The sequence below is a fragment of the Leopardus geoffroyi genome, chromosome B2, assembly GCF_018350155.1.
Source record: "Leopardus geoffroyi isolate Oge1 chromosome B2, O.geoffroyi_Oge1_pat1.0, whole genome shotgun sequence".
Classification (NCBI taxonomy): Eukaryota; Metazoa; Chordata; class Mammalia; order Carnivora; family Felidae; genus Leopardus; species Leopardus geoffroyi.
The window spans coordinates 97,806,357-97,834,087 of NC_059332.1; the positions used below are offsets into that span (position 1 = coordinate 97,806,357).

The following is a 27,731-nucleotide window of genomic DNA, read 5'->3' on the forward strand; positions in this document are numbered from 1 at the left end:
CTCTTGTTGTAGTCTTTATTTTAAAATCTAGATTGTCTGATATAACTATGGCTACTCTTTTGGCGACCATTAGGATGACAGATGGTTCTCCATCCACTTATTTTCAATCTGAAGGTGTCTTTAGGTCTAAAGTGGATCTCTTGTAAACAGCATATAGACAGATCTTGTTTTATTATCCATTCTGTTACCCTAAGTCTTTTGATTGGAGCATTTAGTCCATTGACGTGTAGAGTGAGTACCGAAAGATATGAATTTATTGCCATTATGTTGCCTGTAGATTTGGAGTTTCTGGTGGTGTTCTCTGGTCCTTTCTAGTCTTTGTTGCTTTTGTTCTTTTTTTTCCCCCCGTTTTTTCTCCCTTCAGAGAGTCCCCCTTAAAATTTCTTGCAGAGCTGATTTAGTGGTCACGAATTCCTTTAATTTTTGTTTGTCTGGGGAACTTTTTAACTCTTCTTCTATGTTGAATGATGGCCTTGCTGGATAAAGAATTCTTGGCTGCATATTTTTCTGATTCAGCACATTGAATATATCCTGCCACTCCTTTCTGGCCTGCCAAGTTTCTGTGGATAGGTCTGCTGCACACCTAATCTGTCTTCCCTTATAGGTTAAGGACTTTTTTTTTCCTTGCTGCTTTCATGATTCTTTCTTAGCCTGAGTATTTTGTGAATTTGACTATGATATGCCTTGTTGATGATTGGTTTTTGTTGAATCTAATGGGAGTCCTCTGTGCTTCCTGTATTTTGAGATCTGTGTCTTTCCCCAGGTTAGGAAAGTTTTCTGCTATGATTTGCTTACATAACTCTTCTACCCCTTTTTCTCTCTCATCATCTTCTGGAACCCCTATGATTCTGATGTTGTTCCTTTTTAATGAGTCACTGATTGCTCTAATTCTTAAATCATGCTCTTTTGTGTTAGTCTCCCTCTTTTTTTCTGCTTCATTGTTCTCTATTAAGTTTGTCCTCTGTATCGCTGATTTGCTGCTCTGCCTCATCCATCCTTGACGCTGTGGCATCCATTTGAGATTGCACCTCAGTTACAGCATTTTTTTTTTCATCCTGACTAGCTTTTATCTCTGCAGAACGGGATTCTAATCTGTTTTCAACCCCAGCTAGTATTCTTACTATTGTGATTCTAAATTCTTGTTCAGATATCTTGCTTGTATCTGTGTTGATTAAGTGCCTGTCATTTCTTCCTGTTCTTTCTTTTGGGGTGAATTCCTTCATTTCATCATTTTGAAGAAAAGGAATTAATAAGGTAAAAAAAAAAACCCTTAAAATTAAAAAATTAAAAACAACACAAAAAAGTCAAATAAAGGATGCTAGATCCTAGGTGTGTTCTGGTCTGGTTGTTGAAAGGAGCTTGATAGAGAAAAAAGGGAAGGATAAGAAAAGAAAAGAAAAAAAAAGAAAATGGTTGAAAGTTTGAAAAAATGAATACAATGAAATAGAATAAAATGAAAGATGGAAGTAAAAAAATAGAATTTGAAAAATTTACAAAAAAGTAAAAAATGTGGTAGGAAAAATGTAAAGAAAAATATTTTTAATAGAAATGGAAAATAAAAATAAATTTTTTTCTCATTCTATATTCAAGAAATAGAAAAGAAAAAAAAATTGAATAGATGGACCAGCAAACAGAGTGAGGTATGATTGAAATTACCTTGGTTTCCCCTAGAAGTCGAACTATGAGGCACTTTATAGTCTGTAAACTAAGCAGGCGGACAGACTTGTGTTGTTCTTGGAGAGCGAGGTTGGTCCAGCTGGGCAGGGCTTAGTGTAACGGCTCTGTTCTCCACTAGATGGCGATGCTTAGCTTACTGGGATGGATTGTTGTGGTGCTTGTAGGTGTGTATGCACATGCGTGGGAAGGGTGAACATCGCGTCACTCAGCTATCCAGTCTCTAGTGTTGGAACTGTGTCCTCCCTGACCAGCAATTGCACACCCCTCCTTTGTCTCTGGCTTTTGTCCACTCCCTGCTTTTACACTGTCTGTGACCAAGCCATCAGGTTGCCAGGTGGCACCTCCCTCCTGAGTTTTATGTCATATGTGGCTGTGTTTCCCAACCCCTCACTTCTGAGGGACTGTGGTTTTGACCCACTCAGACCTCCTGGGGGAGGGTCTCAATGAGCAATGCTGGCCCGCTTCTAGGAATGTTTGGGAGACCATGCTGCTGCTCATGCCCAGAGACTGCGGCTGGGTGCCAGCCTGCCCCAGAAAAAGTTCATGCAATCATGTAGCAGCAGTGTTTTAGGGATTATGAAAATAACAACACACATCTGGCACAGGCTTCCTCCCAACATCCTTGTTCCAGCACCAGTGAATGTGGATGTTCTCTGGGATCCACTGGGACCTTTGGCTATGGGGAGGCGGCACAGCCTCTACCAAAAGTCCTCCCAACAGGGAACTGCCTCTTCCCATGTATCCTAAGGACCCTGAGGATCTTGCTCTCTGCTCCTGGGGATTTGCCCTTCCCACCAGAGCACTGCCAGGTATTGAGCTGCGGAGTTTCAGACTCTGTGCTCCCCCTGTTTATAGAGTCTTAATGGAATTTAAGTCCTCTCATTTCTCCTTTTTCCCTTTTTTTGTTTTTTCCCTTGTGTATTCTGTCCCTTGTGTACTCTTTCTTTTCTCTCTAGCTGATTTCAGGCGGAGGGGATGCCCTCTGTATTCTTCCCCCATCTCTGTCCTCTCTCCACAAGCAAAAACAGCTCCCTGCCCTCTGTACCTTTCTCCCCCAGTTCACCTCTCCATGCTGTGTACCTGCTGAGTTCTCTGGTTCAGATTGTGCAGATTGTTGTGTTAATCCTCAAATCAGTTTTCTAGGTGTGCAGGATGGTTTAGTGTTGATCTGGCTGTATTTCAGGGATGAGACACGCAAAAAAAAAAACCCTTCCATGTGGTTCCTCCATCTTGGGCCCTCCTCTAGTTTCTTAATATGATACCAAAAACGTGTATCTCTGTTCAAAAGTCATTATTATGCTTAGTTGGGATATTGGTATTTCTACTACAAGTATGAACAAAGGAAGGATGCCACCTATCACTTTTTAACATTGAACTACAGTAGAGACAGAAAGAGTATAAGAACAACTGGGAGGATAGGGAAGGGAACCAAGGAAAAAACACATATCTTGATTATAGGGATTCTCTGAGATTAGTCCTACCACTCCTTTTTCAAGGTCATGTAAAAAGAAAATACCATAATATGGGAACAATAAGTAGAAAAGAGAGAAGTAAATATTAGGACATTTCTGTTTTATATTCTTTAAAAATCAGGAAAATATAGACTGTATAATATAGAAGATCTAAGTGGAGAGAAGACAGATTGAATTGAAAACCTATTTACTCAGAAATCAGAAAATGAAATCACTAATGTTTAAGAAGTATGCAGAAATAGAATAAAGAGAATAAAATGATAAAGAAAAAAAAAGTAAGTGCGTGCCCTGGAGGAAAGAGGTCTTAATGTTTCTCAAAAAGAAATGTTTGAAATAAGAAAATTGATGATACCAATGAATTGAGTGTAAATAAATGTTTGTAGTTACTGCTTGCTTAGATATTTGTAAATTTTCTTCCCCTTGGAGAGAGAGTTTACTGATTCTGAGTGACAGTATCATAATTTGTGGTACTACCACTGGGGAAATGTACAGTCAAGTATTTTAGAATTTAAGGTATACTTTTCAAATAAGTATAAATAAGGTAAAAGAAAAAATATTTCTTAGAGCAAAAACTAGAAAGCAGAAGAAACAGAAAATAAGTATGCATAGAGCATGAAACAAGATCAAGCATGTCAACAGGAAATATCAATGGGATACATTTATCTATTAAAAACTAAAACTGATATGGCTGAGTTCCTAGCTCAAAGCCCTAAGCTTCTAGCCAAATGGCCTTCTTGCAGACAATAATAATAAATTCTGAATAAAATATATAACAGAACTATCTGAAGGTCTTAGAGAGTGAAAAATGTCAGGGCAGATAAGACTTAGAAGTAGGTCCAAAATTGGAGAGAATATCTTTCTTTTTTTTTATTTTTTTTTAAAAAAAATTTTTTTTTTTTTTCAACGTTTATTTATTTTGGGGACAGAGAGAGACAGAGCATGAACGGGGGAGGGGCAGAGAGAGAGGGAGACACAGAATCGGAAACAGGCTCCAGGCTCTGAGCCATCAGCCCAGGGCCTGACGCGGGGCTCGAACTCCCGGACCGCGAGATCGTGACCTGGCTGAAGTCGGACGCTTAACCGACTGCGCCACCCAGGCGCCCCGAGAATATCTTTCTTAATGGTTGTCACCTTTAGGGCAGGTAAAGTCAGTACTGCGCTGAATGACTGAAATTCTGATAGAAAACCCAGTTTTTCTGGCCTGAAGAACCAGATGCAGAGTTTGGGGCTAGCATTACTGCAGAGAAATGAGAAGTGAATCCCAGAATGAACTAGATGGCTGTAGCTCTAAGTTCTGTGTATAAATCCTGCCCGAGTCTCTGATCTCTGAACCATACATTTGCAGAGTAGATCACAAACTTCCTAACTAAAGGTAGGGTCCTGAACTGAGATTTCTGTTTGTAGTTCGAGTCCATCTAAGGTAATTTCTTGCTAAAACAAAAATATTGACAGTCTTCAGAGAATGAAACAGAATCCACAAGGCCCAGAACACAATCTCAAAGTGAAGAATGAGTAAAGTATGACCCAAGAGAAAAAACAATCAACACAGACCAACCCCAATAGACTTTAAAGTAACAATTATAATAATAATTGTTAGAGAAATGAGTTAAAGAAGATATGTTCATAATGAATGAAGAGATAGGAAATCTCAGCAGAGAAATAGAAATAATAAAAAAAAGTTCTAAGTTTAAAATTTAGAATTAAAAAAGACAGTATCTTACATAAAAATTCACTTGATGAGCTTAATAGCAGATGGAAATAACTGAGCAGAGAGTCAGAGAACTTGAAATTATCCAATGTGAAGAATGGAGACCAAGTGATAGAAGAAAAGAAATAGAGCTTTAAGAATTTGTAGAACCATAACAAGCTTTAGAACATAGTTCTAATTGGAATCCCAGAAGGCAAGAAGAAAGAATGAGGCAGAAAAACTTTTGAAGATAATGATCGCAAATTTCCTAATCTGTGGGAGACAAAAATTTACAGATTCAAGAAACTCAGTGAAATTGAAGCAGAGGAAATACAAGAAAACACTGGTAGGCATATTGTAGTCAAACTGCTAAAAACCTAATGTAAAGCAATCTAGAAGCATCCAGAGAAAAATAGCATATTAAATACAGGGGAACAATGATTAGCTTCTGATGACTTCCATTAGGAACTATGGAGGCCAGCAACCATGGAACTACGTCTTTATGCTAGGGGAAAAAACCCATCAACCTAGAGTTGTTTATGAAACAAAAATTTCCTTCAAGAATAAAGACAAATTATTGTCTACACCAAGATAAAAAAGTTTCTGTACAGCAAAGGAAACCATCAACAGAATGAGAAATCAATAGGAGAAGGTATTTGCAAATGATATATCCAATAAGGGGTCAGTATCCAAAATCTATAAAGAACATAAGAAACTAAACACCAAAATTCCAAATAATCCAATTAAAAAATGGGCAGAGGACTGATAGACATTTTTCCAAGGAAGACATCCAGATAGTCAATAGACACATGAAAGTATGTTCAATATCACTAATCATCAGTGAAATGCAAATCAAAACCACAATGAGATATCATCTTACGCTTGTCAGAATGGCTAGTGTCAAGAAGACAAGAAATAGCAAGTGTTGGTGAGTATTTGCAACCTTTGTGCCCTGTTGGTGAGAATGTATATTGGCATAGCTACTGTGGAAAACAATATGGAGGTATCTCAAAAAATTAAAAATAAAAATAGCATATGATCCAGTAATTTCACTCCTGGGTATATTTAGTGAAAGAAAATGAAAACACTTATTTGCAAAATTATATGCACCTTGATGTTCATTGCAGCAATATTTACAATAGCCAAGATATGGAAGCAGCCTAAGTGTCCTAAGTGTCCATTGATAGATGAATGGATAAAGAAGATTTGGTGTATACACACACACACACACACACACACACACACACACACACACAAACACACACACACAATGGAATACTACTCAGCCATAAAAAAAAAAAAACCAAGATCTTGCCATTAGCGACAACATGAATGGACCTAGAGGGTGTTATGCTAAGTGAAAAAGTCAGACAGAAAAAGAAAAATATCTTGTGATTCCACTTGTATGTGGAATCTAAAAAAGAAAACAGAAAAAAACATAAATACAGAGAACAAACTGGTCGTTGCCAGAAGGGAGGATGGGCAAAATGGGTGAAGGGGAGTAAGAGGTATAGGCTTCCAGTTATAGAATGAATAAGTCATGGGAATGAAAGATATGGCATAGAGAATATAGTCAATAGTATTGTAATCGTGTTATAGGTAACCGATGGTAGCTACACTTGTGGTGAGCATAGTGTGATGTTTAGACTTGTAAAATCACTGTGTTGCACATCTGAAGTAATATAACATGGTGTGTCAACTATAGTTCAATTAAAAAAAGGAATAAAGACAAAATAAAGACGTTCTGATAAAGAAAAAAAAGAAGTAAAGAATTCATCACCATTGGGACTGAACTATAAGATATTCTAAAAGAAGTTTTTCAGGTAGAAAGTAAATGATAATGGATGGACACTTGGATCCTTAAGAAGAGATGAAGAGCATCAGAAATTGTAAATATTGTGGTAAATATAACTAGCTTTTCTTCTTTTTAAAAAATAGAAATAATTGGTTTTCATGCAATTATAATATTATCTTCTAGGGCTTATTATTGTATGTAGATATGATGTCTATGATACCCATCCCATAAAGTGGGGAGTTTGGAGGTACTTATATTGATGTAAGTTTTCTGCACTTTATTGTGAGGTGATATGATATTGATTCTAAGTAGAGTATGAAAAGTTAAGGATATATATTGTAGCCCATGGAACAACAACAAAAATAAAGCCCAGTAGTCAGATGAAAAAGGAATTTAAAAATAAATTCAAATAATCTGAAAATGTCAGGGAAAAATGAACAGAAGAAGAAAAAACAGGGGGGATAAAAAGAAAACTAACAAAATCAAAGACCTAAATATTATGGATATACCCTTACTTCCTTGCTGCTTGGTGGCATTGCTCACTTTTCCAGGGTGGTCTAGTGCCACTCTTATCTCTGTAAAGCTGTCTTTGAATCATGATAAACTGAATAGCTTTGTGCTCTGTGTATTATGTTTATACCTTCTGTCCCTTTTCACCTTGAATCATGGTTATGGTCTGGTTGTGTCTGTCAGCTGTGGTAAGCTGAACGGGTCACAACATGGTTCTGAAAAAGTCCACAAGTTTTAACATCATTAAAGACCTTGACTCCTAGGTATGCCAATCACTGGCAGGAAATTCAACAAATTACCTGAAACTCTCAGTATCAGTTTCTTTATCTGTAAAAGGGAGGCAGAAATACCTGTTTTGTTGTGTTACTGTGATTTGCATACATTGCCAAGCGAATTGCCTGACTCCTAGTAAGTATTCTGTAAATCCTAGTTTATTTATTTATTTCATTTATCTTTTGTCTTTAGCACTCATTTCAGCATAGCTATACAGTAGGAATTCATGAATGTATGTTGAATATAAAATGATAATATACCATCCAATGGGAGCATTTAATTAGCTGTATTATCAATGCATTTAATAACTATTGCATCTCCAATTTGTTGGTTGTTTTTTTTTAAAGCTACATAGTTCTTGCTTCTTAAATGGTCTAAAGGGACCATTTTATTTTAATCTATACTAAAATAAGAATCTCCTGGAAGGATAAATCAGATTGGTTCCATAAAGCCATGCACTTTTTTTGTGTTAATTTATAGGAACACTCCTTTTAATTATCCGTCCTAAAAGTTTTCTTACTCTCAACAGATATGTACTTATATAAATAAGCATTATACCCTGTTACTTTTGACAGTTGGAATTCTTTTTTAAGTTTTTATTTTAATTCCAGTTTATTAACGTACAGTGTTATATTAGTTTCAAGTATACAATATAGCGATATAATACTTACATACATCACCCAGTGCTCATCATGGCAAGTGCACTCCTTAATCCCCATCACCTATTTAGCCCATCCTTCACCACCTCCCTGCTGGTAACCATCAGTTTGTAATCAAGAGTCTGTTTCTTGATTTGTCTTTCTCTTTTTTTCCATTTGCTTGTTTGTTTTGTTTCTTAAATTCCACATTTGTCTAAAACCATGGTATTTGTCTTTCTCTGACTTATTTCACTTAGCATTGTACTCACCAGCTCCATTCATGTCATTGCAAATGGCAAGACTTCATTCTTTTTTATGGCTACATAATACTCCATTGTGTGTATATGCCACATCTTCTTTATCTATTCATCAATTAATTGTAAATAATGCTGCTATAAATACAGGGGAGCATGTATCCCTTTGAATTAGTGTTTTTGTATTCTTTCAGTAAATATCCAGTAGTGTGATTTCTGGTTTGGAGGGTAGTTCTATTTTTAACTTTTGGTGGAACCTCCATACTGTTAGCCACAGTGGTTGCACCAGTTTGCATTCCCTCAAACAGTGCATGAGGGTTCCTTTTTTTCCACATCCTAGCCAACACCTGTTGTTTCTTGTGTTGTTGATTTTAGCCATTCTGACAGATGTGAGGTGCTATCTCACTGTACTTTTGATTTGCATTTCCCTGATGGTAAGTGATGGTGCATATCTTTTCATGTGTCTGTTGGCCATCACAAATGTCTATTTGTGTCTTCTGCCCGTTTTTTAATTGAATTATTTTTTGGGGGGGTGTTGAGTTGTATATGTTCTTTATAGATTTTGGATACTAACCCTTTATCAGATGTGTCATTTGCAAATATCTTCTCCCATTCCTTAGGTTATCTTTTAGTTTTGTTGATTGTTTTCTTTGTTGTGCAGAAGCTTTTCATTTTGATGGAGTCCCAATAGTTTATTTTTGCTTTTGTTTCCCTTGTCTCAGGAGGCATATCTAGAAAAAAAGTTGATACAGCTGATGTCAAAGAAGTTACTACTGTGTTCTTTGCTACAATTTTTATAGTTTCATGTTTCACATTTAGGTCTTTAATCCATTTTGAATTTTTTGTGTAAATGGTGTAAGAAAGTAGTCCAATTTCATTCTTTTGCATGTTGCTGTCCAGTTTTCCCAGCACCATTTGTTGAAGAGACTGTCTTTTTCCCACTGGATATTCTTTCCTGCTTTATTGAAGATTAATTGACCATATAGTTGTGGGTTTCTTTCTGGGTTTTCCATTGTCTTCTATTTAACTATGTGTATTTTTGCCAGTACCATACTGTTTTGATTACTACAGCTTTGTAATATAACTTGAAGGCTGGAATTGTGATACCTGTAGCTTTTCTTTTCTTTTTCAAGATTTCTTTGCCTATTTGGGGTCTTTTGTGGTTCCATGCAAATTTTGGAATTGTTTGTTTCAGTTCTGTGAAAAATATTGGTGGTATTTTGATAGGGATTGCATTAAATGTGTAGATCACTTTGGGTAGTATAGACATTTTAACAATATTTGTTGTGCCAATTTGTAAGTATGGAATGTTTTTCCATTTCTTTGTGTCATTTCAATTTCTTTCATCAATGTTTCATAGTTTTCAGAGTACAGGTTTTTCACCTCTTTGGTTGGGTTTATTCCTAGGTATGTATCTTACTGTTTTTGGTATATTTGTAAATGGGATTGTTTTCTTAATTTCTCTTCTGCCTCATTATTTGTGTGTATAAATGCAACAGATTTCTGTGTATTGATTTTGCATCCTGCGACCTTACTGAATTTATTTATCGGTTCCATCATTTTTTTGGTGGGGTCTTTCAGGTTTTCTATATAATGTCATCTGCAAATGATGAAAACCTTACTTCTTCCTTACCAATTGGATGCCTTTTATTTCTTTTTGTTTTTTGTGTGATTTCTGTGGCTAGGACTTCTAGTACTCTGTTAAAAGGTAGTGAGGGTGGACATCCTTGTCTTGTAGATCTTCAGGTAAAATCTCTTAGTTTTTTTCTGATTGAGGACGATGATAGCTCTGGGTTTTTTCCATATATGGCTTTTATTATGTTGAGGCACGTTCCCTTTGAACCTATTTTATTGAGGGTTTTTATCGTGAATGGATGTTCTACTTTGTCAAATGCTTTTTCTGCATCTATTGAAACGATCATATGGTTCTTATCCTTTCTCTTATTGATGTGATTGGTTTGCAAATATTAAACCACTCCCGCAACCTAGGAATAAATCCCACTTGATCATGGTGAATGATTTTTTAATGCATTGTTGAATTTGTTTTGCTAGTATTGAGATTTTTACATTTATTTTCATCAGATACATTGGCTTGTAGTTTTCTTATTTTGTGATGTCTTTAACTGGATTTGGTATCAGGGTAATGCTGGTCTCATGGAATGAATTTGGAAGTTTCTTTCCTTTTCTAGTTTTTGGAATAGTTTGAGAATTATAGGTATTAACTCCTGTTAACATTTTGGTAGAATTTACCTGTGAAACCTTCTGGTTCTGGACTTTTTGTTTGTTGGGAGTTTTTGATTACTTACTGAATTTCTTTTCTGGTTATAAGTCTGTTCAAATGTTCTATCTCTTCTAAGAATTTATCCATTTCTCCTAGGTTGTCCAATTTGTTGGCATATAGTTTTTTATAATATTCTCTTATAATTGTTTATATTTCTGTGGTGTTGGTTGTTATTTCTTCTGACTTGCTTGTGATTTTATTTGAGTCCTTTCTCTTTTTTTCTTGATAAATTTGGCTAGAGGTTTGTCAATTTTACTGATTTTTTGGTTTCATTGATCTGTTATATTGTTTTTAGTTCCATATCATTTATTTCTGCTCTAATCTTTATTATTACCTTCCTTCTCCTGGTTTTAGATTTTGTTTGTTGTTCTCTTTATAGCTCCTTTAGTTGCAAGCTTAGGTTGTTTATTTCAGATTTTTCTCTCTTGATGTAGGCCTGTGTTGCTGTAAACTTCACTCTAATGACTGCTTTTGCTGCATCCCAAAGATTTTGGACCATTGTGTTTTCATTTTCATTTGTTTCCATGTACTGTTTAAATTTTTCTTTGATTTCCTTGTTGACCCATTCATTGTTTAGTAGCATGTTATTTAACCTCCATGTATTTATAGTCTTTCCAGATTTTTTCTTGTGTCTAACTTCTACTTTTATAGCCTTGTGGTCAGAAAAGATTCATGGTATGATTTCAGTCTTCTTGAATTTGTTGAGACTTATTTTATGAACTAAAATGAGATCTATTCTGGGGAATGTTCCATGTGCACTTGACTAGAATGTGTATTCTGTTTTCAGATGGAATGTTCTGATTATATCTGTTAAATTCACTTGGTCCAGTGTGTCATTCAAAGCCATCGTTTCCTTGTTGATTTTTTTGTGTAGATGATCTATTGATGTAAGTAGAGTGTTAAGTATTATTGTATTATTATTATCTATTAATTATTATATTGTATTATTATTGATTAATTCTTTTATTATTGTTACTGTAATTATGTTTATTATTAACTGTTTTATGTATTTGGGTCCTTGTATGTTGGGCACATAGATATTTACAATTGTTAGGTCTTGTTGGATCGTCCCCTTGGTTAGTATATGGTGTTCTATGTCTCCTGTTACACTCTTTGTTTTAAAGTCTATTTTGTCTAATGTAAGCATTTTTACTCTGGTTTTCTTTTGATAACCATTTGCATGCTAGATGTTTCTCTGTCCCCTTACTTTTAATCTGCAAGTGTCTTTTGGTTTGAAATGCGTCTCATGTAGGCAACATATAGATGGGTCTTATTTTTTTTTGTCCATTCTTTCACCCTGTGTCTTTTGATTGAGGCACTAAGACCATTTACATTCAAAGTAATTATTGATAGATATATATTTATTGTCATTTTATTATTTGTTTTGTGGTTGTTTGTAAAGATTTTGTCTGATCCTTACTTGCCATTTTTTTCATGTTTTGCTGAATTGTTTAGTGATATGTTTGGATTTCTTTCTCTTTATTCTTCACATATTTATTTGTGGTTTTTGATATATGGTTACCATTAGGTTTGTATATAACCTCTTCTGCGATGTTTGGATTTTTAAGGAAAATATCTGTATATCCATGTACATTAGATCCTTGTAATTACTTTAAAAATCCGCTTTGCATTCTGTTTCATCTGTAAGTATTATTATAGTTATTCACTGTGGAGAATGTAGAGGTCCTTATAACCATTCTCAAAAAATGAATGTGCCATAATTCCAGTATACTCTCTTATATAACCAAGTGCTCACTTAACTGTGTTTAGAGGTCGTTAAAAAATCGTAGGCAAGAACTTCTGGTGAATTTTTAAACAGTATTTAGTAAACAATGACAAATGTTGATATAAATGTATCATAAAATCTTTGTCTGGGAAAAATAATATTAAAGGACTAGTATGAAAAAATTGGTAGCTAAATAACATTTCAGGAGATGGATCTATTGCATTGATAATTAGCATAATATTTGAATTGCAAAAAACTCTTCAATTTAATGAGAACAGCTCTTTTTCACTTAAGTGTTCTATAAAAACCTAAAGGTTTTCAAGCCAAATGAATTTTGTTTAGAATTCTGTTTAGAAAATACTTTTCAGAGCATAAAGTTTGAATTGTATATCTTTATAAACACAGATTTTTAAAAAGTTAACCCTTTTAAAAATTAACTCTTGAAGACTTACAGGTATTATTATTTGATTTTGCTGACGAGTGGAAACTTTTAATCAAGACTACTATAAGTGGGGCTTTACATCCTACTTTACAAGTAGGTACATTGTCATGGACCCACTAAAGGGTGCACGCTTGTTAAGTTACAACTCAGAGCCTTATGTGTCCATAACAAAGATGTTATTCTGTAATACCAAAAGGTTACCTTAACATAGATAGACTTTCATTAGTGTGATATCTTGATGTTAATTCTATAACATTGTGTTCTTCAGTATTCCCTTTGGTATTTTTCCCAATAAATTTTAGAAGAACTTATTAAGGTATAATATACAATAATTGGTACATATTTAAAGAATACAATTTATAAAATATTGGCATGTGTATACATCTGTGAAATCATCACCAAAGCCAATATAATGAACATTTCCATCACACTCAAAACTTTGCTCTCTCCCTTTTTTCATCTGTCCCGGGTGTCGCTGTCATCCTCCTTGCCCCTTCTCTAGGCAACCACTCATTTGCTTTTTGTTATTGTAGCTTTAATGTGCTTTTTCTAGAGTTTTGTATAAATGGAATCAAACAGTATGTACCCTTTTTTTTTTAATGCCTGGCCTCTTACTCTGCATAATTATTTTGAGATTCATCTATTTTGTTGTATGAATAGTTTATCTTTTTTATTGCTAAGTAGTATTTCTTTGTACAGAAATGCCACAGTCTGTTTATCCACTCACCTAGTGATGGACATTTGGATTGCTTCCAGTTTTTGGCCATTATAAATAAAGCTGAAGTTTTTAGCTTTTATGAATAAAGCTGCTATAAACATTGAGTGTATTTAAAATTATTTTATTTTTTTAACCACTTAGTCATAATCATGGGTGTCAACTCTTATCATACAGCATTATTTTTATGCACCTTTCCCAGCAACTTGGTAATTAGGGAAGACTATGAAAATAGCTAATTTTATAACTCATTTTCTACATTTTAGCCATTTTACTCATTTGAGGTATTGACTATAGGAAAGGAAAGCTCTCATTTTGAATGTTGAAATTCCAACAGTCTGGCCAGCATTATCTTACCTTTTATAATATCTCTAAATAAAAATATTAAATGTAACTGAATTAAAGCCTCTGGTCCTTAAGTAACCAAAGAACTTTGCAAATACTTTATACACTGTAATGATATTGTGATGGATATTTTTCTAAAGAGAATAAATGTTTCCTAATGACCATGTTTTATTTCTATAAGCAAATGTGGCAGTTGAAGTCTGTCTCAGTTATCACATTTTCTATAAACAAGGAAATCTAGAAAGAACCCTATAATGCAATATTTAAAGGAAAATTGAGACACATAATCTAATTCATGAGTTTATTTATTAGACACATAATCTAAGTTCATTGAGAAACTTTTTACTGTTCACATTATTATACTTAAAAAAAATCTCATTAGATTTTACTTTTAAGAGGAATGTTTTATATGCAATAAAAGTTCAATCTCTTGAATAAAATTCCAAGTCTTTTTTTAGAAGAGAAGAAAAAAGGAAGAGTAGAATAAAATATGCAAAATTTAAAATTTGTTGCCCCTTTTCACTTTTTTGCTCTTGCGGTATGTGTTTATGTGTGTGAATATGTGTCTAAACATACGTACACTGTGACACATGCATATATGAAAATTACCATTGTAAAGCACAAGATACGAGCAACTTATTATTTATAAATGCATTAAATTTATAGTCTATTGAGAATGGAATGTTAATTTTGGGGTAATTTCTTTTAAAGTAAAGTGGCCTTGGGGCGCCCGGGTGGCTTGGTCGGTTAAGCGTCCGACTTCGGCTCAGGTCATGATCTCGCAGTCTGTGAGTTCGAGCCCCGCGTCAGGCTCTGTGCTGACAGCTCAGAGCCTGGAGCCTGTTTCGGATTCTGTGTCTTCCTCTCTCTCTGCCCCTCCCCTGTTCATGCTCTGTCTCTCTCTGTCTCAAAAATAAATAAACGTTAAAAAAAAAAAATTAAAAAAAAAAAAATAAAGTGGCCTTAGTGTTATTCACCTTTATGTTAAATATATAACTTTGATACAAATATATGCACAGCTCTGTCTGTTGATGTATTTTATTAAAAGGCTAATCTTGTCATACATTTTTAATTATGTACTAAGAATTTTTACTATAGATTGAGATAGAAGACAATATAATTCCTTTACTAGTAAAATTCTATATTTTCAAATATTAAATACTTTTAAGTATATATCTTGTGTTGAGTTATTGACTTAGGAATATTTGTGATATCTTTGAAATTCTTTCATTGCTTTTTATTATACTCTAAAGCTAATTTGATTGAATGTCTTTTGATCTCCTTTCTGTAATTATTAATTTTTCTTCTTATTAAGAATGAATTTTGTGTAGTACCAGAATGGAAATCATTTTGGTTATTTTTCTTTTGCATGTTACCTTTTTTATAAATAAAAGCTTTATTTCTCAGGCCAAAATATGAGTTAACATTGATTTTAGGCTATGTAAAATGCTAATATCAATTTTTTCTTTCAGATCTCTATAAAAATGGACTCCAAAGAGCTAACTTTGTACCATTCATTGCTGTTCTAAAGGTAAGGAAAATCACTTACTTGTGTTCACTGATTAATATCATATTGATTGATAATTAAGGGCTTTTATAGGATTGCCTATGGTCTTGCATTCAAGCAGAATTCATTTTGATATTAGATAGTTATAGTCAAAGACACTAAAGGAGAAAAGAATGTTTTTTATATAGTATTCATCAATGTGTACACAGGAGAAATTATAAAATATAGTCTAAATTATTGTCTAACTGAAACATTTGATAGTTTGCATTTATAAATTCTAATTTGAGGTTTGCTCATAAATATTATAGTGCAATATTTAACCTTATACATTGATTTCTGAAAAAAATGTTTAATGTTCTCTATTTCTTTCAGGTTAATGGTCTTTAACGTGTTTTCTCAGCTATTAAAGTTGCTATTCTAGAGTAGCATTATTACAAAAATATTCTAATATATTTAAATGTGATTGCCATCAAGTTATGAAATTATGTCAAGTTGAGGCACCTAAATAGTTTAAATATTTGTGTGTATCATCACTGCATGGAGTTTGAAATAGTCTTCATTACAAGATGATTAAGAATAAAATAGCTTCTTTTTTCACTGTTAATTTAAATAAATTTTTATACAATTATTCGATAATTCTATATTTTACCATTACTTATTGAGAACCTACTATGTGCAAAGTGCTACTTTGGGCATGATGGGTAATGCAATCATGAAATAGGCTGTTCTTGCTTACAAGTCATTTATAATCTAGTTGGGCATATAGGACATACACAAATATCTATAACACAAAGCAAAATGAAGTACCAAAAACAGTACCAAAAATAAGCATATGTGCCAAAATATAACTCCCATAATTCTTAGGTACATAATTTTTCCCAGTCTATAGCAATATAACTGAAGAAGGGATGAGGTTGTATTATTTTTAAAAACCTAAAACCTCAAAAATTCTTATCAAGAAGGAGAAGTAAAACTATTTTTTTCTACAAGTATTCTAAAGATACAGTCAGATAGTCTTTTTCAAATTGTTGGTACCAAACTTTATTCCCTGTGCTATACTTGGGAGAATTAAAACATTTTTTTCCTTGAGCAATTTTAAGTTCCCAGAGGTTTTTAATTTCTCTGAGATATTTATAGATGTAAGGAAAAGTACTCTTTGAAGATTTATGCTGTTAGTATTTTTTTCCCCTTTATATTCATGTTTTGCATTTGGGGGGAAGGTAAATGTACAGTGTTTTCTTCATGCTGGGAATCCAAAGTAATTTGGTACATGTAGATACCAAAATATAAACAAGGAAGCTAAGAAAAATGGGTACTAAAAATAGTGTCTTCATGTAGCATAAAATATACAAAATGTAAAGAGAGAAGGCTCACAGAATGAAACAAGTTAAAGGTTCTCAGGGAACTTTGTATGTATACTTTTTTTTTTTTAACCACAAACCTTATTTTTTGGCCAGTAATTTGTCATACTTTAATATATAATAGCATTGTTAATAAACAACTAAATTGGCCAGATTGGGTTTAATTTTTTCCCTTTTTAACCCTCTCTCTCTCCCTCTCTCTCTCTCTCTCTCTCTCTCTCCCTCCATATATATATATATATATATATATATATATATATATATGTATGTATTGTATATATATTGTGTATATATATATAGTATATGTATTGTGCATATATATATATATTTGTAGAGAAGAATATATATATATATACATATATATACACACACACACACACACACATATATATTTGTAGAGAGGAAGAAACCCAAAGAGATAAATTATCCAAATTTGAAATTGAACAAGAACTGAAATAAATAATGTACAATTTGAAATTGAACACAAACTAAAATTCCTAGGAAAATGAATATCTTATTGGATAAGAAAGTATTTAAAATGTCCCGTTTATTCAAAAGACTTTTCACATGTAACAAAACATCAGCCAGGTAAATATATGCTGTGGCTGGTTTCCCTGGAGCTTTTTTGGTGGGCATATGAGGTTTCCTTTTAAGGAAAGTTTGTTTCATATTTATTTAAATCACATTTCGCCTATTCACATATGCCAGTGTTACTCTTGCATTTTGACCCAGCTGAGAGAACTGTATAGCAGAAGTCAATCTTAAAACTAATAGAGAATCTTGGTTTAATAAAAAGAGACTATAAACCAGATAGAAATTTATTTGGGGAAAAAGTACAGTGTATATTCACTTTTTCTTTTATGTCCTCTCCTATAAACCAAGTGATGACAAATTGGTAATTCACTACAAGAACTTGTGATTTGTTGCTTGGAGTATTGCAAAAAAACAAGAGCCTATATAAGTTCTTAGTAAACAATAATATTTTTATAAGATAGTAGGAATGATGAGGAGGACTAATATGCTGTTAAAAAACAAAATGTGGTATATTCATACAATGAATTATTGTTTTGCTATAAAAAAGGAATGCAAATTTTTACATTTGCTACATTACAGATGAACCCTGAGAACATACTAAGTGAGAGGAGTCAGAAACAAAAGGACAAATATTATATGATTCCACTTATATGATGTGCCTAGAAATGGCATATTCAGAGAAACAAAAGTAAAATAGAGGTTACAGGGGCTGAGAGGAGTGGGGAATGGGTAATTATTATTTCATGGGTAGAGTCTCTCTTTGGGATGATGAAAAGGTTCTGGAAATAGACATTAGTAATGGTTGTATAACATCATGAATGTACTTCATGCCATTGAATTGCACACTTAAAATGGTTAAAATGATAATGTTTTTGTTATGTATGTTTTACCACAATTTATTTAAAAAAAGAAAAGAAAAAGCCATAGTACTGGAAAGAATATAGAAAATGTTTAGGTATATCTCCTCTAGGAAGCCCTCCTGGAGAACTCCTTCAAGCAAAGCAAGGCAAAACCAAAACAAAACAAAACCTAACCCTTACATATAATTTCCACTGCCATTTAAGTAGGGAGGCTCCAGTTTTGCTCTTACTTGCATTTTATTTGAATTTATCTTGCTCTTCATTTTCTAATTTACTGAGATTAATTTTTTTTAAATCTCTTTTCAACCTTCTTTCCTAACTGCATTTAAGGCTATTTATTTTCCCGTAAATAGCTGCATTCCTTAAGTTTTTATATTTAGTATTTTCACTATTAAGTTCAAAGTATTTTCTAATTTCTATTGTGATTTCTTTTTTAACGCATGTGTTAGCTAGAAGTATGTTTTTTAATTTCCAAACAAGCATATGAAATTTCCTGTTGTTACTATTTTCTCGACAAATGGTTAATTGCGTTGTGGTGGGAGGATATGCTCCATGCAACTTAAATCCTTTAAAATTTGTTGAAATTTCCTTTATGGCCTAATATATGGCCAATTTTTATAAAAATATTCTTTGTATTCTCAAAAATAATGAGTACTCAACTACAGTTGTATGTGATAGTATATATAACACAGTACACCCATTAGATTGGAGTTGTTAATTGTGTTCAAATTTTTATTATTTTTTCCCATCAATTATTATGAAGCTTATGGAAAACATCTCTCACTATGATTATGAATTTATTTATTTCTCTGGTAATTCTGTCATTGACCTTAACATATTTCGAGGCTGTAAGTTGCATGCAGATTTAGAATGATTAAATATTGCTTGTGAATAGAACTTTTATAATGAATTTGTTTTACTAAGTAGTGATGCAAGCTTCTTTATTGTTACAAGCATAGTCATAATTGTGGAAGCATTTTTGTCATATCTGCTTTAAATTGCACACGCATAGGGTAATTTTATCAGATAATTTTAACATCTCTGTCATCTTGATGTTTTTTTACAGTGTAAGATCTTCCTGGTTTTTGGTGTGAATGAATTTCATTTGAAATTTGGACAGTTTCATAATCTGTCATGAGACTTTGGATCTTATTTTTTAAATTTTTTTTATTGTGGTAAAGTATATATAACATAAAATTTACCATTTGAACCATTTTTAAGTGTACAATCAGTGCCGTTAAGTACATTCACATTGTTGGGCAACCATCATCACCACCTAGCTCTAGAACTTCGTCTTCCCAAACTGAAATTCTGTACTCATTAAATAATAACTCCCCATTCTCCTCTTCTCTCAACTCCTGGTAACCATCATTCTACTTGCTATCTCCATGAATTTGCCATTTTTAGGTACCTTATATAAATGGAGTCATATGATATTTGTTCTTTTGCGTCTGGGTTTTTTCACTTACATAATGTCTTCAAGGTTCATCCATGCTGTAGTATGTGTCAGATTCCATTCCTTTTTAAGGAATGAGATTCCATTATACATATATACCACTGTTTGTTCATCTGTTCATCTATTGATGGACATTGGGTTGTTTCTACCTTTTGGCTGTTGTGAATAATGCTGCTGTGAACACTTGTGTACTAATATTTGTCTGAGTCCTTTTAATTCTTCTGTGTGTAATCATTGTAGTTTTGATTCATGTTTCTCAAGTGATCAGTGATGAGTAGCATATTTTCGTGTGCTTATTGGCCATTTGTTTGTCATCTTTAAACTTGAGTTTTAGATGGCTTTTTGGGCACTATTCTAACAGAAGGATAGGCACTGTCTAATTATTGCTAGATATAGGGGGCAGTCCAGGTTCTTTATCAGCATCTATAGAGCAGGTACTCCTTGTTTCTGCTGGTGGAGAGGTTCCACTGACATCATCAGGGTAGGGAAGGCGGGGTGCTCATTATTGACTGGCAGGGATGAATTTTTCTTTTTTAAAAAAATATTTATTTATTTAAGTAATCTCTACCCCCAACATGGAGCTCGAACTCACAACTCTGAGATCAAGAGTTGCACGCTCCACTGACTGAGCCAGCCAGGTGCCCCAGGGTTGAAAGTTTCAGTTCCCCACTTAGCCTTCTCTGATGTCACTGGCAGGAGTGTTGGGATGCCTCATTAACAGCCTTGTGAGAATGTACTTCTAGACTCCTCTCAGCCTTTGCTGGAAAGGGTGCAGGTGGCATCAGTTTTTTCCACTGCGGTGTTTGCCACAGTACAAGTTATTGTTGAAAAGTTTCTTCTTTGCTATGCTGCCATTTTCCTGGGTCCTCCCTTGTCCATGTCCATTGGCATTCTGGGATGCTGGCTTCTTCAGTTCCAAGTCTGGAATACATGAATTGAACAGAAAAGCAGAGAACTCACCATTCTGTTGTTTCTCAGGTCTTGAGATCCCTACCTCTTTTTTGTTCTACTTTTTAGTATGTACCTATGTTTATTTTATATATGATCTCTAGGATTTTAAATTGTACATGTCAGGAGGGACAGAGAAAGGATATCTACTCCATCTTCCCAGAAGTAGAAGTCGTTTTATTAAATGTCCTTGTCTGCTAATTCCTTCATTTCTGTCATTTTGGTTTTGTTTTTGTGTTCTGATTTTAACCTCCCCGCCACCCCCACCCCCACCCCCCCCCCCCCAGTTGTGAGTCCTCCTTTCCTGATTCTTGGCAAACTTAATAGTTTGTGATTGGATGATGAACATTGTGGTGATTATATTGAGTGTTACTTCCTTTAAAGCTGTTGAATTTTATTTTGGCAAGTGGTTAAGTTGCTTGCAGATCAGCTTTATCCTTCTGAGGCTTTTAAATTAATGTTTATTTATTTTGAGAGAGAGAGCACGCAAGTGGGAAAGGGGCAGAGAAGGAGAAAGAGAGAACCTAAGCAGACTCCGCACTGCCAGCACAGAGCCTAATGCAGGGCTTGATCCCACAAACCTGTGAGATCATGAGCTGAGCTGAAATCAAGAGTGGGACACTTAATCAACTGAGCCACCCTGGGTGCCCCTTGAGGCTTGTTTCTAAGCTTTGATAGTATGTCTCAAGTAGCCTTTACTCTAAGACTATTTTACCCTTTCTTCTAAATGTGACCCTTCTAGAGTCTCTACTGAATCCCCTTAGTGTCACCAACTTCTCTCTACTCTGTCTGTTCAGAATGCTTGTATCTCCCAGCTTTCTGTGGATTGTTCTTTCCCCAGTCTTGTGAAGTTTCACCTTATGCACGTGCAATTTAATATGCAGCCAAAGATTACAGACATTCTCTATGCAGATATTCTAGATCTCTGTGTCTGCATAGCTTCCTCTTTTACTGAACTCTGCCATGCAAATCCCAACTGCCTCAACTTCCTAGAGCTCTGATCACTGTCTCCTCAACTGATTTAGACTGCTGTGCTGCAGTCTAGAAATTGCCTCTGACAGAAAGCCATGGGAAGTGTAATGCTTGCTTAACTGGTTTATTTCCCACATCTCAGGGATTGTGTCTTTTGCTACTCATTGTATTATGTCTGGTAGTAGAGTTTTTAAATGTTTTGTCCGGTGTTTTAGTGCTTAATGGCAGGAAGGCAAAATTGACTTCTAAATACTCTGCTTTGGCCAAAAGGAGAAGTCTCTTAGTTTTTTTTTTTATTGAACTATAATTAAAATTTACCATTATATTAGCTTCAGATGAAGCTAATCAACATATTGATTCAACAATTCTGTCTATATATTACTCACTGTTCACCACACTAAGTGTAGTCACTATCTGTCACCAAACATTATTGACTATGTTCCTTATGCTGTACTTCTCATCTTTGTAACTTACTTATTTTATAACTAGAAATTGTACCTCTTTTTAAAAAATTTTTATTTATTTTATTATCTTTTCAAATTTAAATACAAGTTAGTTAACATATAATGTAATAATGAAATTCAGGAATAGAATTGACTGATTCATCACTTACATATAACATGCAGTGTTCATTCCAACAAGTGCCCTCCTTAATGCCCCTTGGCCGTTTAGCCCATCCCTCTGCCAAACACCGCACCAGCAACCCTCAGTTTGTTCTCTGTATTTAAGAGTCTCTTATGGTTTTTTTCTCTCTCTATTTTTCTTATTTTTACTTCCCTTCCCCTATGGTCATCTGTTTTGTTTCTTAAATTCCACATGAAAGAAATCATATGATATTTGTCTTTCTCTGACTGACTTATTTTGCTTAGCATAATACTCTAGTTCCATCCACATTGTTGCAAATGGTAAGATTTCGTTCTTTTTGATCACCGAGTAATATCCCGTTGTATGTATGTGTGTGTGTATGTATGTGTATATGTATGTATGTATGTGTATATGTATGTATGTATGTGTATATGTATATATATGTGTATGTGTATATATACATACATACACATACATACATATGTATGTATGCACACACATATATGCATATATATACATATACATATATATATATATGTATATATATACGCGTGCGCGCACACACACACACACACACACACACACACACACACCACATCTTTATCCATTCCTCAGTCGATTGACGTTTGGGTTTTTACCATACTTTGGCTGTTGTTGATAGTTGTGCTATGAACATTGGGGTGCTCGTGCCCTTTTGAATCAGCACTCTTGTATCCTTTGGATAAATACCTAGTAGTGCAATTGCTGGGTCGTAGGGTAGTTCTATTTTTAATTTTTTGAGGAACTTCCAAATTATTTTCCAGAGGGGCTGCACCAGTTTGCATTCCCACCAGGTGCAAAAGGGTTCCTCTTTTCTGCATCCTCGCCAATGTCTACTGTTGCCTGAGTTGTTAATTTTAGCCATTCTGACAGGTGTGAGGTGGTATCTCATTGTGGTTTTGATTTCTCTTTCCCTGATGATGAGTGATGTTGAGCATTTTTTCATGTGTCAGTTAGCCATCTGGATGTCTTCTTTGGAGAAGTGTCTATTCATGTCTTTTGCCCATTTCTTCACTGGATTGTTTTTTGGATGTTGAATTTGATAAGTTCTTTATAGATTTTGGATACTAACTCTTTATCTGATGTCTTTTGTAAATATCTTCTCCTATTCCGTTGTTTGCCTTTTAGTTTTGCTGATTTTTTCCTTTGCCATGCAGAAGCCTTTTATCTTGATGAGGTCCAGTAGTTCATTTTTGCTTTTGTTTTCCTTGCCTCTGGATACATGTCAAATAAGTTGCTGTGGCTGTGGTCAAAGAGGTTGTTGCCTGTTTTCTCTTCCAGGATTTTGACAGTTTCCTGTCTTACATTTAGGCCTTTTATCCATTTTGAGTTTATTTTTGTGTATGGTGTAAGAAAGTGGTCCAGGTTCATTCTTCTGCACATGGCTGTCCAGTTTTCCCAATACTGTTTGCTGAAGAGACTTTTTTCTACTGGATATTCTTTCCTGCTTTGTCAGAGATTAGTTGTCTATATGTTTATGGGTCCATTTCTGGGTTTTCTGTTCTGTTCCATTGATCTATGTGTCTGTTTTTGTGCCAGTACTATACTGTCTTGATGATTACAGCTTTGTAATACAGCTTAAAGCCCGGAATTGTGATGCTTCCAGATTTGGTTTTCTTTTCAACATTACTTTGGCTATTCGGGGTCTTTTCAGATTCCATACGGAAATTTGTACCTCTTAGTCCTCTTTATCTATTTCACCTGCCAAGAACCATCAGTTTGTTCTCTGTATTTAGGAGTCTGTTTAATTTTTGTTTCTTTATTCATTTGTCTTTTAGATTACATGTATAAATGAAATTATATGGTATTTGTCTTTCTCTGACTTATTTCACTTAGCATAATGAAGGTCCGTCCATATTGTTGCAAATGGTGAGATTTCATTCTTTTTTTTTCTGGCTGAGTAATTTTCCATTGTGTACATCTACCACATCTTCTTTATCCATTCATCTATTGAAGGACATTTGAGTTGCTTCCATATCTTGGCTATTGTAAATAATGCTGCAGTGAACACAGGGCTGCATATCTTTTTGAATGAATGTTTTTATTTTCTTTTGGTAAATACCCAGTAGTGGGATTACTGAATAGTAGTATGCTATTTCTATTTTTAATTTTTTGAGGAAACTCCATACTGTTTTCCATAGTGGCTACACCAATTTACATTCCTGTCAGCAAGATTCCTTTTTCTCCACATCCTTGCCAATATTTTTCCTTCCTTCCTTCCTTCCTTCCTTCCTTCCTTCCTTCCTTCCTTCCTTCCTCTCCCTCTCTTTCTTTTCTTTTGTAGGCTCCATGCTCAACATGTGGCTTAAACTCCTGACCCTGAGATTAAGAGTCATGTGTTCTACCAACTGAGCAAGCTGGCCAGGCATCCGAGTTATTTCTTGTGTTTTTGATTCTAGCCATTCTGACAAGATGTAAGGTGATGTCTCATTGTGGTTTTGAATTACATTTTTCTGATGATGAGTGATATTGAGCAGTCTGTTGCCTGTCTGTATGTCTTCTTTGGAAAAATGTCTTTTCAGGTCCTCTCTCCATCTTTTAATCAGATTACATGGGGCTTTTTGGTTTTGAGTCATATAAATTCTTTATATATTTTGGATATTAACCTCTTATCAGATAAGATAATTTGCAAATTATCTTTCCCATTCAGTAGGTTGCCTTTTCACTTTTTAATGGTTTCCATCATCTTAGCTTTTAATTGTAAAGAAGAAGACAGGATATTTTGTAATTTAGGAGCTCAGAGCCGTATTTTTTTTTTTTTTACAGATACTTTAAAAATATAAATAGGATAACTTTTTTTAAAACCTTTTTTATTTACTTATTTTGAGAGAAACACAGATATCGTGAAAGGAAGAGGGGCAGAGAGTGAGGGAGAGAGAATCCTAAGCAGGCTCTGCACTGCCAGTGTAGAGCCCGACATGGGGCTTGAACTTATGGAAATGTGAAATCGTGACCTGAGCTGAAACCAAGAGTTGGATGCAGAACTGACCAAGTCACCCAGGTGCCTCAGGATAACTATTTTTTTTTTTTAATTTTTTTTTTTTCAACGCTTATTTATTTTTGGGACAGAGAGAGACAGAGCATGAATGGGGGAGGAGCAGAGAGAGAGGGAGACACAGAATCGGAAACAGGCCCCAGTCTCTGAGCCATCAGCCCAGAGCCTGACGCGGGGCTCGAACTCACGGACCGCGAGATCGTGACCTGGCTGAAGTCGGGCGCTTAACCGACTGCGCCACCCAGGCGCCCCAGGATAACTATTTTTAAGAAGCAGTGATGGGAACATCTTTCCCATCTTTAGAGGAATCATTAAGTAAATGATGGTACAGTCACATGAGGGGATATTATAGTATACTTACTTGGAATGATATTTTTAAAAAGATTTTAATAATGTATAATAATGTTCACAGATAATTTGAGTGAAAAAATATGATGCAAGAGTATATCCAGTACTCTTAACTGTGGAAGTAATGTACATGTACATGAATAGAAAACTACTGGAAATAAATACCTCAAAATATAGCTAGAACTTATTTCTGAAGAGTTAGATTATAGATGATTTACATTTTCTCTGTTAGACTTTTCTAAGATTTCTTTTTTTAAAAAATGTTTATTTATTTTGAGAGAGAAAGATAGAGAGCGAGCGGCGGGGGGGGGGGGGGCAGAGAGAGAGGGAGACAGAGAATCCCAAGCAGGCTCTGCTCTGTCATTGCAGAGCCTGATATGGGGCTTGAACCCATAAACCATGAGATCATGACCTGAGCTGAAATCAAGAGTTGAACACTTAACTGACTGAGCCACCCAGGCATCCCTTACTTTTCTAAGAATTCTAACATTAGACTTTTCTGGAATGATCTTGTATTATTTTTTGTTTATTTTTCTTTTTCATATTTTTAAAATTTGAGATAGAGATAGAGAGAGTGTGAGCGGGGGAGGGGCAGAGAGGTAGGGAGAGAGAGAATCCTAAGCAGACTCTGCACTGTTAGCACAGACCTTGATGCAGGGCGTGAATTCATGAACAGTGAGATCATGAGCTGAGCCAAATTCAGATACTTAACCGACTGAACCCCCCAGGTGCCCTTTGTATTATTTTTTATAATTAAACCCATTCTTTTAGCAGGTAAATTTTTGTCTACCCTTCTTAGGAAGTCAGCAGATCTGGGTAGGACTATTCACATTCAGGGTTAAGGAATTAGCAAAAAGCAAAATGGAATGAACATAGGTCCTATGTACAGAGGCTATTATTAAAAGAGTGAAATGGTGGGCATAGGAAGGAAGCAGCAGGGGCAAACAGGAGAGGTAGACACGCACTAATAAGTAAAAGCACATAAAGAGTATACTTCGGAAGAACTACCTAAGGAAACGGGAGACTTTTGTAGATAAAACTATATATATATATATATATATATATATATATATATATATATATATACACACACACACACACACACACACACACACACACACACACACATATATATATATACATACATACATACATATATATAGAGAGAGAGACAGAGTGGGGTAGGGGCAGAGAGAGAGGGAGACAGAATTTGAAGCAGGCTCCAGGCTCTGAGCTAGCTGTTAGCACAGAGCCCGATTCAGGGCTCGAACTCACAAACCGCGAGATCATGACCTGAGCCGAAGTCAGACACGTAAACCGACTGAGGCACCCAGGCGCCCCATAACTTTACTATATTTTAAAAGAAATTAAAGAAGTTATGGGTACCAGTGAAATAAGAGGACAGGTAAAGTAGCTGCAAGATTAGATGGAAAGTGAGGTGGCAGAGCTAAGAAAATAGAGTGAGGGTAGACACATTAAAAAAGTGAAAAGCATCTTAGGAAAAACAAGTTAAAGGATCGAAACTGCTAAAAATAAAATTAGTGATAAATAGACTCAACTTATGGAAAAGTCACACAAAGTGTAGCTAGAATAGTCAGAGATAAAACAATTACAGTGCAAATGCTAGACATGGAAAGCAGACAACAGATCAATCATTCACATAATTCATATTTCTGAAAGAGAAAAATAAAGATAAAATAGAGGGGTAATATATTTTTCTGATGCATAACTGAATTTCAAGGATAAAGAAAGAGTCATACAGTTAAATAGAAGAAAAGTTGGGGAGCTGGGTGACTCAGTGGTTTGGGCATCTGACTCTTGATTTTGGCTCATTTTATGATCTGGTAGTCATGAGATTGAGCCCTGCAACAGACCTGCTTGGAATTCTCTCTCTCTCCCTCTCTTTCTCCCTCTCTCCCTTTCTCTCTCCTTCTCTCTCCCTCTCTCCATCCCTCTGTCCCTCTTCCCTGCTCTCTCTCTCTCAAAATAAATAAATGAACATTAAAAAAAAAAAAAAAGATGTGCCTTCTTGTTAGCCAAGCTGTCACGAAAATTTAAGCCTGCGGATACATATTTTTGGATATGTAGTATCGTAGGATTTATAGAACTCATGAAACTTCTTGAACAAACTACTTTAAGTCAGAATTAATAACTTTTAAATGGAGATATTAGAGTAATAAAACATTGGTGGTGGTCATTGAATCTGGTTAAATATTGTCTTTTTTATGGTCTGTAAGTCAGTAAAATTTTCTTTGTGTCAGGTGGGAACTTCTGTAATTGAGTTAACTATAGAATGCCAAAGAATATAGAA

At 34.7% G+C, this 27,731-nt stretch overlaps 1 protein-coding gene across 2 annotated transcripts in view; it reads left to right on the plus strand.

Annotated features, from left to right (window-relative positions):
• The window catches only part of AFG1L (AFG1 like ATPase), a 197,409-nt gene that overhangs the window by 87,393 nt on the left and 82,285 nt on the right, over nt 1–27,731 (plus strand). For both annotated transcript variants that reach the window (XM_045499208.1, XM_045499207.1), the window contains exon 8: nt 15,288–15,346. In XM_045499208.1, coding sequence (XP_045355164.1) covers nt 15,288–15,346 — 59 coding nt within the window. The remainder of the gene's footprint in view (nt 1–15,287; nt 15,347–27,731) is intronic.